Here is an 18595-nt window from a genome sequence, read left to right on the forward strand (position 1 = left end):
TTTAATTTAGCTCTAGAACCTCTCCTTACGGCCATTCGTCAATGTCCCTCAATTAAAGGTATTTCCACTTCTTCTCGACACATCAAGTTAGCGGCCTATGCTGATGATGTTTTCCTCTTTATTCGAGATCCTACTAATTCCCTTCATGCTCTCGTTAACATCGTCTCTCAATACTCCCTGCTCTCTGGATACTCAGTTAATTGGGAAAAATCGGAGATTTTCCCCCTTAATGATCATATCTCTCCTTCAGATCTCACTCAATTTTCCTTCCCATGGTCGCGTGGGGCTGTGAAGTACCTGGGTGTCTTAATACACAAGGATCCAACTCACGCTCAGGATCTTAACCTGTCTAAAATTAAAAACTTAGTCCTGAACACGATATCCCGTTGGTCTCCATTGTATTTATCTTGGTGGGGCAGGATTGCTTCCATCAAAATGACTCTTGCCCCCCAAATAAATTATACCCTTTCGATGCTCCCATCTTTATGTAAGAAAACATTTTTTCAGTGGCTGGATAAAAAAATTTCTGAATTTGTTTGGAATAAGAAAAAGCCTCGTATTGCTCTCGTTAAGTTGAAGGCCTCCAAAGTTCATGGCGGTTTAAATTTACCTGATTTCTATTTTTACTATATTGCATCAATGGCCAAATATGGAGCTTATTGGATCACGGACCCTTGTCCCCAAGATCCTCCAGCTTGGTTTGAGATGGAGCGCTTTGTATGTGCACCATTACATGTCTCTTGTTTGGCAACAATTCCAATCCCTAGACACTTGAGGAGATACCCTCTGTTGAGTGCGACGCAGCATGCCCTTCATCTATTAGATGCGATAGCAGAAATTTCAATCACAGATAGCCCATTCTTGTCTATTTGGAACAATCCCAAACTCCAACATAATGGAAAGTCACTTTCATGGAAGCAATGGCAGCGGGCTGGGTTGTGGTTTCCTTATCAAATAACTACTCAAACCTCTATTGTTCCTTTCGACACACTCTGCTCTACATACTTATTACCTCCTTCCACATTTTCTCAATGGCTTTCCCTTACTGAAGCAATATCCTCTCAGTCTTTACGATTTGATTTTGAGTCATCCATTCACACTATACGCCATTGGTCTTTACTGGCTATATCGAAAGGCAAAGCAATCTCCTTATTTTACAGCATACTACGGGACAACTCCTTTGTCTTTTCTCCTCACTCCATGAAACACTGGGAATCCATGCTATCAACTCCTCTTACTGATGTTGATTGGGATCTTTTCTGGTCCTCGACAAACCGTCCTCTCTTATCCTCCAGAGTTTCACAGTCAATGTTCTTCATCATGTGGAATGCGGTATGGACTCCTTTCCGGATGTGGAAAGCCAACCTTAAACAAGACTCTGTATGCTGGAACTGTATGAAGGAGGCCGGAACCCTCGATCATATGCTTTTCCACTGTACTCCAGTTCGCTCATTCTGGTCTCGCATTTGGGACACTATAAAGCGTGTTACTGACTGCTCGGATGAAATTTCCTTGGATATTATAATTCTTAGATCTCAACACCCCTGCTTTGTTCTTTCGAATTGTCCTCCTAAACTTATTGACACTATGTTTGTGACTGCCCTTATGCACATATTAAAGAATTGGAAATCCTCTTCATCATTGGATTATACTTTTTGGTGGAACTCTTTGAGCATGTATCATAAATTTGAATCATACGCTTATGAGAAGAAAAATATTGCTCGACTTTCCATGAACATGACACGATGTAACTCGCCTTGGAAATTCTTAGACTCTTATGTTCGTTCTATTTCATAGACACTCCTGTCTTCCTCTTTTTCTTCTCCTCTTTCCTTTCTCTTTTCTTTCCTTTTTTCTTTCTTTATTGTTCTCTTACAAGCAGTCCAAATACTTTGGATCTCTCAGAATGTTTTAACTCAACTATAGTTGATTGTAGTTGTAGTTGCTGCTGTGTTACGTTAAGCGTTCTTAGTTTCAATGTCCTGATGTTGTACATGTATTTGAATGCATATTTGGACTGTATCTTTTCATAAACCTTAATAAAAACATTGAACTAAAAAAAAGGAGTACGATATGGGCTCTTCTACCCAGCTTTGATGAAAGTGACTCATCTTAGCAAAACTATACAGTATGATGATCTAGACAAGTTAAAAGAATACATTAGTCAATGTGCTGAACCAATGAACTGATTAAAAGGTTTGTGTTTTTTTTTGCTAATGTTTGTTTTAATTTTAACTTTATTCTCTTCAACACTGGCAAAAGGGGAATTGCTTAACGGTCATGATACAAAAGTGGCAGAAAGTGTAGAATTGTGATCCTGGGCTGAAACATATCGGGACACACACTATGGACTTTATACTTTATACTTCTGAGAGATAAGGTTCAAGGAGATCTCGGATGAATTGCAAGTGGGGAGACCCAGGGAGCAAGAGAAAATGGTGAGCTGCAGTGTGTCTCGGTCCTAGTGAAGAAAGCGAAGATCGCACTGGGGTGAGAACCAAGACGAGACACAAATTATGTCTGGATATTGAGAGAGGGGAACCTGAATATTCTGGATGTGATTTTGTAACTGTCAGCATTCAGCAATTTTGAAAGACTTTTGGAGGATTGTAGACCTGGCTGAGCGACTATGGACTACTTTTCCCGACCGGCTTTGCAGCTGGGAGTCAAGAGATAGAGTTCCTGATTCCGGAACTTGGGAGCAGTGAGGATGGCTGCTTGACTGCTGAGCTCCTTCTTAGGCAGCACATTCAGATTAATTTATCAGCATTGAAATACTGCTTTTCTTCTGATAATGGCATCAGGGAAACAAACTAGAATAGAGGACACCTTTACTGCTAAAGGAACAAGCAAGAGACTGAAGGCTGATCCCATTGCTCCATCTAATGTGCCTTTACCTAAAGACTCCATAGAGATGTTAGAACAAATGATGGAGAGATTGAAAAGTGTACAAGAACTGCTTCAATATAATTCAAATAAACTGGCATCAATGCAAAAAGAAATGGGAAAGTTAACTAAGCAGGTACAGATCTCTAATGTTAGGTTGGAGACCTGTGAGCATCGTGTAGTGTCTTGTGAAACCAAATTGCTACAGTGATTGGTATTCCGGAGGGGGCTGAAGATTCAGATCATATAAAGTTTTTGAAAGACTTATTACTGAAAACCCTCTCATTAAAGTTTTCACAGCGTTAGAATTTGAGAGGGCTCACAGAATCTCATTAAGGACAAATAATGGCTTTAAAGGGCCCAAGCCGATAATTTTTAAATTGCTGTGTTTTTCCCAGGTAATGGAAATACTGCAGATGGCCAAAGAAAAACGAAATATTAAATGGCAGGATTCAAAGATCTTTCTCTTACCTGATTTTGCCCCAAAGACTGAATGTAAGAAAACAATTGCTAATGCTCCGCCCACAACATCGGCAGATAGGAGCAAAGTATGGGCTCTTCTACCCAGCGGTGATGAGAGTAACTCACTTAAATAAGACTGTCAACTATGAGGAGCCAGGAAAGTTGCAAGAGTACATTGACAAGTGTGCAGAAGAAGAGATGTCATAATTCTTGGAGCATGTTTTTTTTTTCTTTTTTTGGAGGGGGGTTAATGTCAGTCTAGTAAGAAAATTTTTTTTTGAGAGGGTAATAACTTTTATTCCTTAATTTATCTATGTTTTAACCATTTCAATGTTTATATAATTTACAATTGAGGGACACAATTGGAGACAGTTATTTTTTTTAAAAAAAGAAAAAAAGCAAGCAATGTTAATATTCTATCATAGATTCTTAGACCTAATGCCGGTTTTCAACACTCCCTATTGGATATAAAGATTGGTATGTGATTGGATGTGGGAGCTGTCAATCTCTGGAAGACGCTATGAAATCAGGAAAATGGGGATGGATAATATAATGGAAGTTTACTGCTGATGCCTTGCTTTAGTATCCAACTGTACAGAGCAGCTTTAAAGAATCAATGTGAGTTTAGTGACATCACCCTGGAATAACTTTGGCTAAAAATACCTGGTTTGTGAATGAGGCTTAGTTTGGCTCACTGTGGATCTGGTTGCTGGAGGCGGGAATCGCGTCGGAAGTTGTGCGAGGCCTTGTCTGTGGTCCTGTGTGGGGAGGTCTACGTCAGCGCTACAAGCCATTTCAGGAACTGCACAATCGTAAGCTGCTCTGGCACGGTTCCCGCACAACCAACTTTGCAGGTATTCTGTCTCCAAAAGTGCCACCTATTGTTATGCATTCCCTGGAAATCCCATAGGCTTACTCTTAGTTGGCGAGGTGGCCCTTGGAAACATAGATGAACTGAAATCAGCCTCCGAAATAACTAAATTGCCTAAGGGGAAACATAGGGATCCTTTTACAAAGGTGCACTAGTATTTTTGGTGCACGCATCGGATTAGCATGCGCTAGCTGAAAAATTATCACCTGCTTAAAAGGAGGTGGTAGCGGCTAGCGTGCGCTATTCCGCACATTAAGGCCCTAACGTACCTTTGTAAAAGGAGCCAATAGTGTGAAAGGTTTGGGAAGAACAGCTCCTGACCCTCCTGCTAGCATTACTCTCAATGGTGTGGAAGTTCCTTTAGGAAAAGGAGTTGATACATGCATCAGCAATACCAGTCTGCTTTATAATGAATACATTGTTAATGATGTTGCTCAGGTTAATCTGAAGTACCTGCTGAAGCTGAAGTTCAACTATAAGACATTACTCTGGTGAAGAAGTCCAGAGTGTCATCAGTAACAAGTTATCCTATAGCTACATAGAGTTGATGTACAGTATGCAGACATGTCTGCATTAATTTCTGACTTGTTTACAATTTGAGCTGCTAAAGACTGATAGCTTTGCTTGAAGCAGCTTTGCAGATCCACAGCAATCTATTTAAACTTGAATGCAAACACTTCACTACACAAATTTAAGCAAGTGATACTTAAAAACTGATGCAATCTCCTGTATTTTGTTGAAATATGCTTCCATAGTTTTGACTTTGAATGTTACATGACTTTATTTGATGTAAAAATAAAAGCTAACTTTAAAGCTAACCTACGTCAAAGTGGAGCTGAGGGATTGTGACTTGACGGACATCAACCTCCTCTCGTCATACATTCATTTGCATTATGTCAACATCTCTCAGAACCACTTGCAGGACATTTCATCGCTAAACTCCCTCACCCATCTGCTATGGTTGAAAGCGGACTAGAACGTGCTCATGCACATACAACTGAATGAACTGCCCTATCTGCAGGTTGCCAACTTTAGCCATAACCACATCAGGGAGCTTGGAGGCATCAGCCACCCAAGTCTGGAGTTGCTTAATCTTAATGAGAATGAAATATCCACATTCTCTAGAGTGAATTGTGCGAAGCTGGAAAATCTGCAGACTCGAACTCCAAGGCAACGGGCTGGAGAGCAAAGCGAGAGTCCTTCTGCCCAACCTGCACAACCTCTACCTGACTCAAAATGTGATCAGACACCTAGAAGGCTTGAAAGGGCTGGTCCAGCTACAGACCCTTCATGTACAAGACAACCAGCTTGAAACCCTGGATGGCTTCTCAGGAGAATGAAATCCTTGCAGTATCTGAACATCAGAGGAAACCAGATAGGCAGAATGAGGGAGCTACAGAAGCTGGGCTGTCTGAGAGGACTGCGGGCCCTGGCAAAGCAGGATAACCCCTGTACAGATGCCGATGACTATTGCAAGGAAACCCTAATTGCAGTGTCACAGCTCGAATGCCTTGACAAGGACTTCTTCCAAGAGGAGGAGAGGAAAGTAGCTGATGAGATACAGGCTTTGCTCCTGGAGATGGGAGAGGAGGAAACTGAAGGATCTGTAGAGCTGGAATCCTCACTGGATTGGTGACTCTACAATTCCTCTCCACCCTCCAGTCCAAATCCAGGCTTTCCTCCTCCTCAAATGGCCAAAGCCCAGACTGCTAATGTTGGAAATCTGGGATGTAAAAATGTTTTGGTGCCAAACCTCTGCTGTATTATTCCTACCCACTGGCTGTTAAAAGGGGAACTGCCATTTTCCTAATTAAGGGAAGGAGATTAATGTTATAAAATTGTACAATTGAAAGCTGAATATAGTTTAGGTGAGAAAAGGGGGGGTTGTCTGATATAAAGTTTGGGTATTGGCTTTATCACAGAATGGAGTGAATGAGTTGAATGGTTGTTTAAGGATAAGGTACCAAGACTTCTGGAGGCATAAGGGTAATTGGATAATAGGGGAAAAATGAGGGAGAAGGAGGGTGGGGGGAAATGTGTTATGCTATTTTTCTGTATAAGAAACTAAGAGGGTAATAGTTGTGAATTATAATATACAGTAGTTAGAGGGGTTTCATGTTTGCAAAATATAAACATGATACGATATATGTGATTGAGAGGAAGATATATTGATATATATAAAATAGGAAGGAAAGTTAATGAATTATATTTTGAAGTAATAGTTATTCTATAATTCTTGTTGTTTTATATTCTTTGTTTATGTTTCTAAGTGATGCTGAATAAGAAAGATTTGTGTTGGATAGATGTGCCTGAGGGGGGTTGGTAGTTGCTAGTCATGATGCACACGCCCAAGTCTATGAGATATTTTAAGGGAGGGTTAGGGGAAGGGATTGAATTTGGGTTCCTGGATGTGGGGGGAGGAAATTATATCTATTTGTGTTTAAAGGGAAATCAAGGAAATATTGGGCTGAATGGTATAATCACTTGTGATGGATTAAAAAATATTCTCGTTGAATATCAATGGCCTTAATCATCCAATCAAGAGGAAAAAAGCACTTAACTTTCTAAAACAGGATTCAGACATTTATTATACACAAGAAACACACTTATCAGCCATAGAATTGAGCAAATTAGAAGGGAGGTGGGTAAAGCATTGGTTTTTTGCCCTGCGGTAGGTAAGAAGGCTGGGGTGGCTATCCTGGTCCATAGGAAATGTTTGGCTGTAGTCAATCAGATTTCCGTGGATCCTGTGGGCAGATGGATTCATGTGGATATGAGCTCGGGGAATAATACGCTGGTGCTCTTCAACATATATGCCCCTAATTCAAATCAAGCTGACTTTTTCAAAACTCTTCAACAGTTGGTACTACCACTGGTCACTTCTTATATAGTTGTGGCAGGGAACTTTAACGCTGTAGTGGACCCAATGATGGACAAAAAACCCAATAAAATTATAAAGTCATTGGGATTAGATAATCTGATACAATCCTGTGGTTTGAAAGATATATGGTGAATCCTTCATTATGATGCTCGGGAATTTGCTCCCATGTTCATAAATCATTCTCATGAATCTATTATATTTTTGTTTCAGATCAATTAGTACAGCTAGTAACAAAAGCCACTATAGACCCAATTATTTTGTCAGATCATGGTGGAGTTTGGATTGAATTTAAATTTGCTGAACAAGATTCTAGTAGACCTGTGTGGAGATTTAATAATACATTGCTTGTGGACTCAAACTTTCTTGAAGAATTTCAATTAAAAATGAATAAATATTTCCAATTCAATGCTTCAGAGGAAATCTCATTAGAAACACTGTGGGATGCTTTCAAAGCTACCACGAGAGGGCAAATCATATCATATTCGGCACATATTAGGAAACAACTTAATAGGGAATGTTCTAATCTGGAACAAAATAGTAAGGATTTGGAGTCTAAATTGGCTGTGAAGTGGAGGAGTGTGTGGCGCAGTGGTTGGATCTACAGCCTCAGCACCCTGGGGTTGTGGGTTCAAATCCCGCGCTGCTCCTTGTGACCCTGGGCAAGTCACTTAATCCTCCATAGCCCCAGATACATTAGATAGATTGTGAGCCCACCGGGACAGAGAGGAAAAATGCTTGAGTACCTGATTGTAAAAAACGCTTAGATAACCTTGATAGGTGGTTTATAAAATCCTAATAATAAACTTGAAACTTTACAGACCCTCTTAAAAGCTAAATATAGATATGAGATCTCTTCACAATTAGCCAGGAAAGATTTGTTTTCTCAACAGGCTCTGTATTATGGAAACTCAAATAAGGCGGGAGGATTATTAGCTAATTATCTTAAAGCTAAAAAAAGAAAAGTAAAAATTGTTGCGATTAAAGATGAGAAGGATGAAACTAATTCTCAAATTGGAAATATTTTAAAACAATTTTTTATCTTTTATAAAACTTTATATTCTTCTGAGCCTTGTTCAAATAAAGAACTTGAAGGTTTAGAGTTTTTAAAGTTGATCAAGGGACCAAAAATTCCCGAGCATATAAAAGGAAGTCTTGAGGCGCCTATATCATTAAAAGAATTACAAGCAGCATTGAAGTCCCGTAGAGGTGGATCCGCTCCAGGTGGTGATGGTTTCACTGTAGAGTTTTTTATAAATCATTTCAAATTACCCTTTTGCCTCATCTTTTAAATGTATATCAAGCTCAACTAACTAAAGGTTGCATCTCAGGTACTATGGCAGAACCACAACACCAGGCTGGCTTTTCACATGTTTAATTTAACAAAAGTCATGGAAGAACCGGCCTTCTCTGTATCCTTGGATGCAGAGAAGGCCTTTGATCGTGTGGAGTGGATCTTCATGTATCAAGCAATGGACTGGTTTGGTATTGGTTCCAGATTTTTGTATTTTTTGAATTGCACTACAGTATAAAGTCAGAAAATAAAGTCATCTTAAAATTTACACTAAACACCTGTGCTGGACCTTTTTATTTGATGCAGACACCCCTCTACCCTCCATGCCTCATTCAACCACTCGGCCGAGGCTTGGATGACCCAGGACATGACTCTGGCTAATCCAATCCAGGTCTTACCTAGTCACACTGCTAACACACTAACATGCACGCGTTAGCATTTAGTGCATGGTTAGCGTACACTAAAAAGCATAGCGCACCTAAGTAAAAGGAGCCATCTATGTTTGGTCCATCACTTTTTTTTACTGGTGAGACTACTCAGCAGAAGTATCTGTTTAAAATGTTTGCTTTCTTTTTATCATCTGTGTCACTAAATCTGTCCTTTCACTTACTTCCTCCTAGTCCCCTCTGGGTTTTCCTCTTTCACTTATACAAGATCTAAAGAAAGTTGTAGGCCCTGCCTTTACTGATTCAGGAACGTACTTTGCCTAATTTTCCTTTCTTTGTTTCTCCTAAATTTGTCCATTTTCCTTTTTCTGCATGTATATTTCTTTAGGTCTTTTTCTCCTGCTTCATTACTGAACCATAGGTGTCTCTTCATTCTCTTCCCCTTGGTCACACATCTGACATAACCTTGTTGCTAATTTCAATCCTCCTCTATTATTGCTGTCTGTAGTTACTCTGTATCTCTTAGATCCCCTATTCCTGACAAGGTTCCCTTTAACATAATGGCCACCCGGATGGTCTCGGGACTCAAGGATCTCCCATACGAGGAACAGCTAGATAAATTACAGCTATACTCGCTTGAGGAACGCAGAGAGAGGGGGAGACATGATTGAGACGTTCAAGTACCTCACGGGCCGCATCAGGGTGGAAGAAGATATCTTCTTCTTCAAGGGTCCCATGGCAACAAGAGGGCATCCGTGGAAACTCAGGGGCGGAAAGCTGCACGGTGACACCAGGAAATTCTTTTTTACTGAAAGGATGGTTGATCGCTGGAATAGCCTTCCACTTCAGATGATTGAGGCCAGCAGCGTGCCTGATTTTAAGGCCAAATGGGATCATCAGTGGGCTCTATTCACAGAGGAAGGTAGGGGAGGGACATTTAGGGTGGGCAGACTAGATGGGCCATGGCCCTTATCTGCCGTCTATTTCTATGTTTCTATGTTTCTAAAGTCACTCCTTCCAAAATCCATCCAGTTGATATTCAGCCCATGGTGGTCAGCATTCTTTGACGTATTGACCACTGCGGGCTGAATTAGAGCTGGTCATTCAGTGCTAGCACTTGCACTGAAAATCTGGGACTTTTGCTGTCGCTTGAAGTTGTCTGGTATTCTGTGCATTTTATGCAGCCCTACCTATCTGGTTTATTATTCAGGCACTGCCACTGAGTATCAGCAGTTACTGCCCCAACTCCATCCCCAGACTGCCAAGCACTAACTACAGTTGTCAGAGGCACTTTCCAGTTAAGTGATGCTGAATATGAACATAAGAATAACCATACTGGGGCAGATGTCTGTCTAGCCCAGTATCATGCTTTCAACAGTGGCCAATTCAGGTCACAAGTACCTGGCAGAATCCCAAATAGCAGCGAGATTCCACGCTACCTATACCAGGGACAGTAGTGGCTTTCCCCATGTCTATCTTGATAGCAGATAATGAACTTTTCCTCCAGGAATTTATCCAACCTTTTTAAAGCCCAGATTTGCTAACTGCTGATACCACATTCAGGGGTTCTTTTACTATGACGCGCTAGTGCGTCTTAGTGCACTCTAAAAATTAGCATGCACCAAATGTTAACATGTCCATTATATCCTATGGACACATTAGCACGCATTAGCATTTAGCGCGTGCTAATTTTTAGCATGCCTTAGTAAAAGGACCCCTCAGAACTTAACTATTAATTGAGTGATTAATATTTTCTCCTCTTTGTTTTAAAAGTATTGCCATGTAATTTTATATGAATTTCCTTTAGTTTTTGAAAGAATAAAAATAACTGATTCATGTTTACCTGTTTTACTCCACTCAGGATTTTGTAGACCTCTATCATATCCCTCCTCAGTTTTTCCTCCATCTCCTTTGTTATTTTGATTGCCCTTCTTTGTACCTTTTTTAATTCCGCTATATCATTTTTTATATTCGATGACCAAAATTGCAAACAATATTCAATATGAGGTCTGACTATAGAATGATACAGAGGCATTGTAATATTTTTTGTCTTATTTTCTATACCTTTCCTAGTAATTCCTAGCATTTTGTTTGCTTTTTTGGCTACTACCTCACACTGAGCATATTTCAGCCTGCTCTGGACCTGCTTAATGCTATTTAACTAGGCAGAAGCCTCTCCTGCCTGGTTAAATAATGCTGAATATTGATCCTCGGGGCTTTTTCTAGCATAGTTTGGTTCGAGTGCACTGTTTACAATTGAACCATAGATCACTGGGGCCCAGGCTGTCCCCTTAATGACATTGTCCTAATTTGTCAGTATCAGATCGCTGTTCTTCTCCTCACTTATTCTGAATCTACAAATTAGAAGCATGCATATTATTTGGATTACAGTAAAGCAAAACCACAAAGGCATTATTCAATAACAGGAGCTGAAATCTTACCCAGCAGCTATGACAGCTCCAACAACGATAGTACATACACTGAGGATAATGGACAGTGGATATCGTTTCCTACAAACAAAAAGACATACCTTTTCAGCTTAAGGCTGGAAAGTCAATAAGTTCACATAGAGATTCCTACATCATGGACAGATCCTCTTATTTGCTCCTAAATTTTAATTTTATAATCTTTTGGTACCCAGTTGTCTTTTCTTTTCATGAGGGCTAGATTTTTATATTCTATCTTTTGTCAGGCATTTCTGAAAAACAGATCAGATGAAACATTTTTCCCAGCAAAACCTTTTTACATCTCTGAAAAGTAACACGTTGACAGAAGCAGAAACTGAAGACCTGCATTCATTCTCAGAACAGTGTGAGCAGCAGTGTAAATCACATTGTGCCTGCCAAAAGCCCTCAGCCTTAGCTGGACTAACAGGAATTTCAATCTTCAAGTTTATGCAATGCTGGCCTCGCCCTCTATCAAGACTGGCATCAGTGCCAACTAGTGTCAAACTGTGATGTTGGTATTGGTGATGTGGCAACAAAATCAAGGAGTCTTTAATAAAACTAAGGGTTCCTTTTAATGAGCTGCGATAGCATTTTTACTATGCGCAGTATTGCCGCACGCGCTAAACCCATGCTACGCGGCTAGAACTAATGCCAGCTCAATGCTGGCATTAGCGTCTAGCGCAAGTGGCAATTTAGCACGCGCTAACCACATGTTAAAACAGCTAGCGCAGCTTAGTAAAAGGAGCCCTAAATTGCATTGATCATGCAATTAATCCAACTATTAAAATACTGGGTGGGAGTAGAGGTGGCATAGGGTGGAGTCATGTGTCCGGGGTTTCCGAGAGAAAAGTATGGTAACCCTAAGCTAGGCTGAAGAGGTTCTAGCAGGGCAGGCCGACTTCCACTCCCACTCTACAGTTTCAGGGACTCAGGGCCTTAGGGGCTTCACTCTGGATCGTCTCAGCTGGTGGTGGGGTGTATTTGCTATGCTCTACTATGTTTTTATATCCCACCAAATCTTCCCAATTGGCTTTCATAGCGGGTTAATATTAAATATATCAGCTCATACATAATTCAGATTTATATACATGATTCAAAATTCATTCACTAAATGATTTTAAAAGGACTTGAAAAACTAACACTTCAGCCTTTTACATAAGACAGGATAGAAGTTATTATCCCCCCCTCCCTTTTGAGAAACCCAGTATAGGTCCCTTGAAGCCAGATATGAGCCTCTTAGGGTTTACTGCCTTGGATCAACAAAATGACTGGGAAAATAAAATCCTGAGAGAGGAAAAAAGGAGAGATAGCAGCAGGAAAGTATCAGTGCTGTTGACTCCAGGTCAAAGGATATTAAAATTACCTTGAATTCAACAATTTATCACCGTATACAATGTATTTTCTATCTACAAACTTCATTTACCGTGACTATTTTAACAAATCTGTAATGATTTTCCATATTCTTTTGCCACCACTAGTATTGCCACACTTGCACTTCCTATCGGGATTCATGATTCAAATATAAAATAACATTGTAGTGTGTGTTCCCAGTAGAGATGTGCACAGGGGTGGAGACACTAGGAAATCCATGGGGATGGGGAAAAAAATCTTTATTACTGTGGGGAAGGAGGGGATGGATGGAAACGGGAGGGGATGGGGACTAAATCTTATGGCCTTGGAGCCTCCCTGCCCAGTCCAGCATCACCTCCCTCCCCCTTCCTGACCCAATGTGGCTGCTCTCCACCACCTACTCGCCACCTGTCTTTAAAGTCAATCTTCAGTCAGAAAGGCTGCCTGTGACCTGCATCGAGCCTCTCTCTCTGACCTGGCCCACCTTTCTAAAACAGGAAGTCACATCAGAAGGGGCAGGCCTGGTTAGAGGGAATGGCCTGGTGCAGATCAAAGGCAGCCTTTCTATAGGGCTGCCACTGGTTTACAGGGCCAAAGACTGACTTTAAAGGTAGACAGTAACAGATAGGAGAGCAGCCAGTTTGGGTCCAGGGGGGGATTTGATGCCGGACCATATGGGCTTGCGGGTAAGGGAGGGGTGGAAGAGCAACCACGTTGGGTCCAGGAGGGGATGGAGGTGATGCCGGATCAAGTGGGTGGGAGGGAATTATAAGGACAAGGCAGGGCCAAGATGGGAGGGAATGAGGAAAAAAAATAGGGAGCTATACCTCTGAGGGAGAGATAGAGAGAGTTGGACCTGAGGCTGGGGACAGGAAAGGAGAGAGTTGGACCTGTAGGTAGAGGGAGGGAGGGGTTTGGACCTGAGGAGGGAGGGGTTTGGACCTGAGGAGAGAGGGAGAGATTTGGACCTGGGGTAGAGGGAGGGAAGGAGTAAGAGAGAGAGAGTGAGTTGGGCCTGAGGGTAGGAGGAAGGGTGGGAGTTGGACCTGGGGATAGAGGGAAGGAGTGGGAGAGAGTTGGAGGGAAGGGAGAGTTGGACCTGAGGCTGGAAGCTGAGAGCAGGGAGGGAGAGAGCTGAATTTGGGGCTAATGGGAAGAAGCGAGAAAGATTTGGACCTAAGAGTAGAGGGAGAGAGGTAAGACAGACATGGGAGTGAGAGGATGGAAAACATTACAAGACCTGTTAAATCATGGGTCTCAAAGTCCCTCCTTGAGGGCCGCAATCCAGTCGGGTTTTCAGGATTTCCCCAATGAATATGCATGAGCTCTAGGTGCATGCACTGCTTTCAATGCATATTCATTGGGGAAATCCTAAAAACCCGACTGGATTGCGGCCCTCAAAGAGGGACTTTGAGATCCCTGTGTTAAATGCAGGTTGGGGATGGGGATAGGAAACAAACCTATGGGGATGGTTTAAACCAATAGTTTGGTTTTATATTGCACAGGAAGCATTCTTTGTGCATTGAGCTAGAAGCCACCAGTGTGAAACACTGGCCATGTAGAATCTATTTTGCCTGTTGTATACATATATGAATAAACTTTTCTTTTTTTTTTTTTTTTTAATCTTGTGATCCCAAGAGGAAGCATCTATTAGAACTCTCCCCACATTGCATATGTTAAAAACAGCAATAAAAGGCTAAGAAAACAGAAAAGCACCTGAGCACAATGGTTTCCAGAACTAGTGTTATGGGAATGGCAAATTTCCGGAGCACTGTAAACATTGGTAAACTGCCCAAAAAAGAAAGAAACATAATTATTAAAAGTAGTACATTATTTCACAGTAAATGGAAAAAAAATGCAGACTAACAAAAACTAAAATCTTTCTAAAGGTGGGTCCTTGCTGCAGCGAGACTGAAAGTGGATTTAGATTAGACATAATTAGTTACACAATATTCTATACTGTGAACTAAAATGAAACCCCAGCCTTGATTTGTTGTGATAGCTTTATTCTATCCATTATGAGAGCTTTTTAATGGAGAATCACAATTGGTACTTTTTCAATGGATGCATTGTAGAAACAAATCTAATATTTTTGGAGACATTGAGGGGCCCTTTTACTAAATCATGGTAGAATTTGCAGTTACTGTGGCATAATGTGGTACTTTAGACCAGGCTGCAGCAAATTTTAATCTGGCAACCATGGGGGGCGTTCCTGCTATTTTGTATTGCAGGTCATGTGTTAATATTCAGATGAATGTTTGATACCTGCTCCCAGTAAATGTGGAAACACGGTACAAGGATGTGCTGAACAGTTCTCAGCCCAACCAACTGCCTATATTCTGAGCATTATTTTGCCACTGTAGTTGAAAAGAGTGTTATTTTATTTTGCAATGTGCCAATTTGCAGAATCATAATACTATGTTTTTGACATTGTTTCTGCAAAATGAAAAGAAAAGGATGACAAAAAGTGTTGTTTGCATGCTGTCTTGACATTGTTTCAGATCATTGATTGAAGCATGGAATGCTGCTGCTCTTGGGATTCTATATGGAATGTTGCTACTCTCTGAGGTTCCAGAATGTTGCTACTCTTTGGTTTTTTGCCAGGTACTAGTGACCTGGATTAGCCACCATAAGGATGGGCTACTGGGCTAGATGGACCATTGGTCTGACCCAGTAAGGTGATTCTTATGTTCACGTCAAAGAAAAAACTTTGGAATTTACAAGTGTGGAACTCTGAGCTGTCATGAAGTTCTTATTCCTGCAAAAGAAAACTCCAAAGGAAATCCATGAATGTATGATGCAAACATTCACTGACAAATGCCCACCATACTCCACAGTAAAGAAGTGATGTGCAAACTTTCGGAGTGGAGATTTTGAGATTGAAGATGCAGCAAGGTCTGGGAGACCTCAAACAGTGTCAACTCCTGAAATTGTTGACCATGTCCATGACCTGATTTTGGCAGATCGGCAAATATCAGCTAAAACAATTGCTGGCACTACAGATATACAGGAAATGCGTTGAATGTATAATCCGTGAGCAGCTGGGTATGCAGAAGCTGTTAGCCAAGTGGGTGCCCAAATGTTTGAATGCTGATGAGAAACAGCATCGAGTGGATACTTCCAAGTTGATATTGCAACATTTTCAGCTAGCTGGTGTCAACTTTTTGGAACGACTAATTATTGTTGATGAAACATGGTTACACCACTATGATCCTGAGACAATATAACAGTCCATGCAATGGTGACACTTAGGTTCTCCAAGGCCAAGGAAATTCAAGACCCAAAAGTCAGCAGGAAAGGTCATGGCTACAGTGTTTTGGGATCAGGAAGATATTGTAATGATAATCTAAAAAGGGGCCAACAGTTAATGCAAAATACTACTGTAACTTGCTGCGCCGATTAAAGGAGGCATTGAAAGAAAAAAGGAGATGAAAGCTGCAGAAAAGAGTTCTATTTTTGCAAGACAATGCACCTGTTCACAAGGCTGACAAAATGATGGATGTTTTGATGCAGTTGGGATTGCAGTGGATAGACCATCTACCCTGCTCACCAGATCTTGCTACATCTGACTGTTTTCTGTTTCCAAACCTTAAAAAGAGTTTGAAAGGTCAAAAAATTTTAAGTGATGTGGAGGTGATTGCAGCAGCAGAGCAGTATTTCAGTGGCCAGACATCAGAGTATTTTTGGAAGGGTTACAGAAACTTCAGACATAATTTGCCAAGTGTGTTGAACTTAGGGGTTAATATGTGGAATAAGTTTCATTCTCTTCTTTGGTGGGCTGAGAATTTTTTAGCACACCTCTATAGGCCCTGATTCTATAAAAGACACCTACAGTTGGGTGCCTAGATCATTGGTGAAGGCATGGGACCCAACATGGTCCGTGTTTCAACAAAAAGTCCTCTTCAGGGGTCTTATAAATAATAAATAGGGTACATTGGAGTAAATGTGTAAGCAGTTATGGATAATAACTGTGATGTGGAGCCCAAAACTGCAAGTGACATCATGCACGAAGATACTGTAATACAAAAAAATGCATTTAGTGAATTAATGAAGTGATGAGACTAAAATGAATTGGTGAAAGACTGACGAATATGAAAGAGATAATAAAAAGGACTGCAAAAGAAAGTAAACAGCACTTAAAAGAGGAGAAAATCAATACAAAATGCGGAGTGAAACAACTATAAAAAATCAAGAAATAATTTTAAAAAATTTTAAAAATTCTAAAAACAGTGACCATAATGTGATAAATGTGCTGGGAATTAATTTATAAAGAACATAAGATGAAGAGAGGAGAGAAGGAAAAACACTATGCAGGACAACACTATGTATGACAACATACATACCCTCAGAGTCCTATGGTTGTAGATACGTGGAACAAATTAATTAGTCCAGGAGAAATATATAAATTAAAAACACATACCCACATTTCATAAAGAAATCAGTTAAAATGTAAATTTCATATTGGTATAATCTAATTTAAAAAAACAAGTTAAAAAACATGTAAAAGCTAAGCACTACAAATGATTCTAATTACATATATCAAAGCGTAATGGTAAAACTATTTAAAAAGGGAAGAATGTAAAAAAAACATGGTGGAAATCAAATGCACCATGGGACAAATAAAATGTAGTGTAAAAGGGGACATGAAGGCACGTGCAAATCATCATATAACTATTGGCAAAAAAGATTAAAAAGAACAGACAAGTGCAAATGCAGTGGCAAAAATGGAGCCGCAGCGAATGAAACTAAAACAAACTCAAAAACACTTATACAAATGGAAAAAGGGCAAGAAAAAACCCCTCGTGAGCACTAAAATAAGGTTTTGAATGTGAAAATCAAAAAAGCTCTGAAAATCTACAAACTTTGCTAACATTACAAAAAAATGTGACTGGTTAAAACAAAACGGAACAGTGCTATAGGGGAATCTATAGTGGGGCTGCGGGAGAGGAAAGATATACAAATAAAAGTGGAAAGGCCACATAAAAAGAAGGAGAAAACCCAGAGCAAAAAACGAACTTGAAAGAAAACTTAGAGGGATTACCTGATATGTGGAGAGTCGTGGAAAAGACGCTGCTTGAAACCAAAGCAATAAGAACTCACATGAGAAGGAGAGCAGTTAAATATGTAAGGCAGGAGCTAAGTCTGCCATGATTGGTTGGAACCTCCACATGATGAAAGAAAAGGGGGAGGAGCTAAAGAATATGAAAATGTATGAGTAACAATGCGTTGAAAAAGCTTGTAAATGTAAAGGAGTGCTAGTATAAAACGCTAAAGTGAAAGAATAAAAAATATATTAAACAAGAAAAAGACCAATTTCACAGCTCTGCCGTGATTAGTTGGAACCTCCACATGATGAAAGAAAAGAGGGAGGAACTAGAGGATATGAATGACGTGTGAGTGATAATGCACTGAAAAAGCTTAAATGTTAAGGAGTGCTAGTATAAAACGCTGAAGTGAAAAAGTAAGACAATAATAAACAAAAGAAAGAAAAGACCAATTTTGCAGCTCTGCTATGAGCATTTTGAAATGTCCAACTCTGGAATATGTTATGCACTAAAATAAACGTGGTAATATTTTAGTGAAATCAATAAATTAAACCAAAAAAGATAATAACATATTCAGTAGTAGTGATCATAAAGAATATATATGCACTTTGAGTAAATGAATGAATGAATGAATAGGTGAGTTTTAAAAGAAAAGGTATATTACCCTACCGAACCGTGATAAACAAGAATAGTAACTAATGAAAAGCCCATAGTACAACAAAATGATTCCATTACAAATACATATTAATTAATTTCTGTAAATGACATATAAATATTATAATGTTACATAATAAAACTAATCAGAATTTAAAAGTCTATGTTAACATACATGTAGAAAACATGTCCTAATATCAACATATAAAAATGTAAAGCAAATGTCTTTGGTGTAAGCATATAACAATCATCAACTTGAACAGCATGAAATACATTAAGCATATAAGCAAGGAAAATCCCAAAAAATAATTGAGGGGAACTT

The 18595-nt window shown here is 39.9% G+C and overlaps 1 protein-coding gene and 1 pseudogene across 4 annotated transcripts in view; one reads left to right on the top strand and one right to left on the bottom strand.

The window, feature by feature from the left end:
- SLC35D2 (solute carrier family 35 member D2) overlaps positions 1 to 18595 on the bottom strand; it is a 252160-nt gene that overhangs the window by 62598 nt on the left and 170967 nt on the right. For all 4 annotated transcript variants that reach the window (XM_033928325.1, XM_033928295.1, XM_033928314.1 and 1 more), the window contains exons 5-6: positions 14291 to 14362; positions 11219 to 11287 (exon numbers count right to left, since the gene is read on the bottom strand). In XM_033928325.1, the coding sequence (XP_033784216.1) occupies positions 11219 to 11287; positions 14291 to 14362 (141 nt within the window). The remainder of the gene's footprint in view (positions 1 to 11218; positions 11288 to 14290; positions 14363 to 18595) is intronic.
- Positions 2795 to 5855, top strand: LOC117359696 (annotated as a pseudogene).

The sequence above is a fragment of the Geotrypetes seraphini genome, chromosome 1 (genome assembly GCF_902459505.1).
Source record: "Geotrypetes seraphini chromosome 1, aGeoSer1.1, whole genome shotgun sequence".
Taxonomy (NCBI): Eukaryota; Metazoa; Chordata; class Amphibia; order Gymnophiona; family Dermophiidae; genus Geotrypetes; species Geotrypetes seraphini.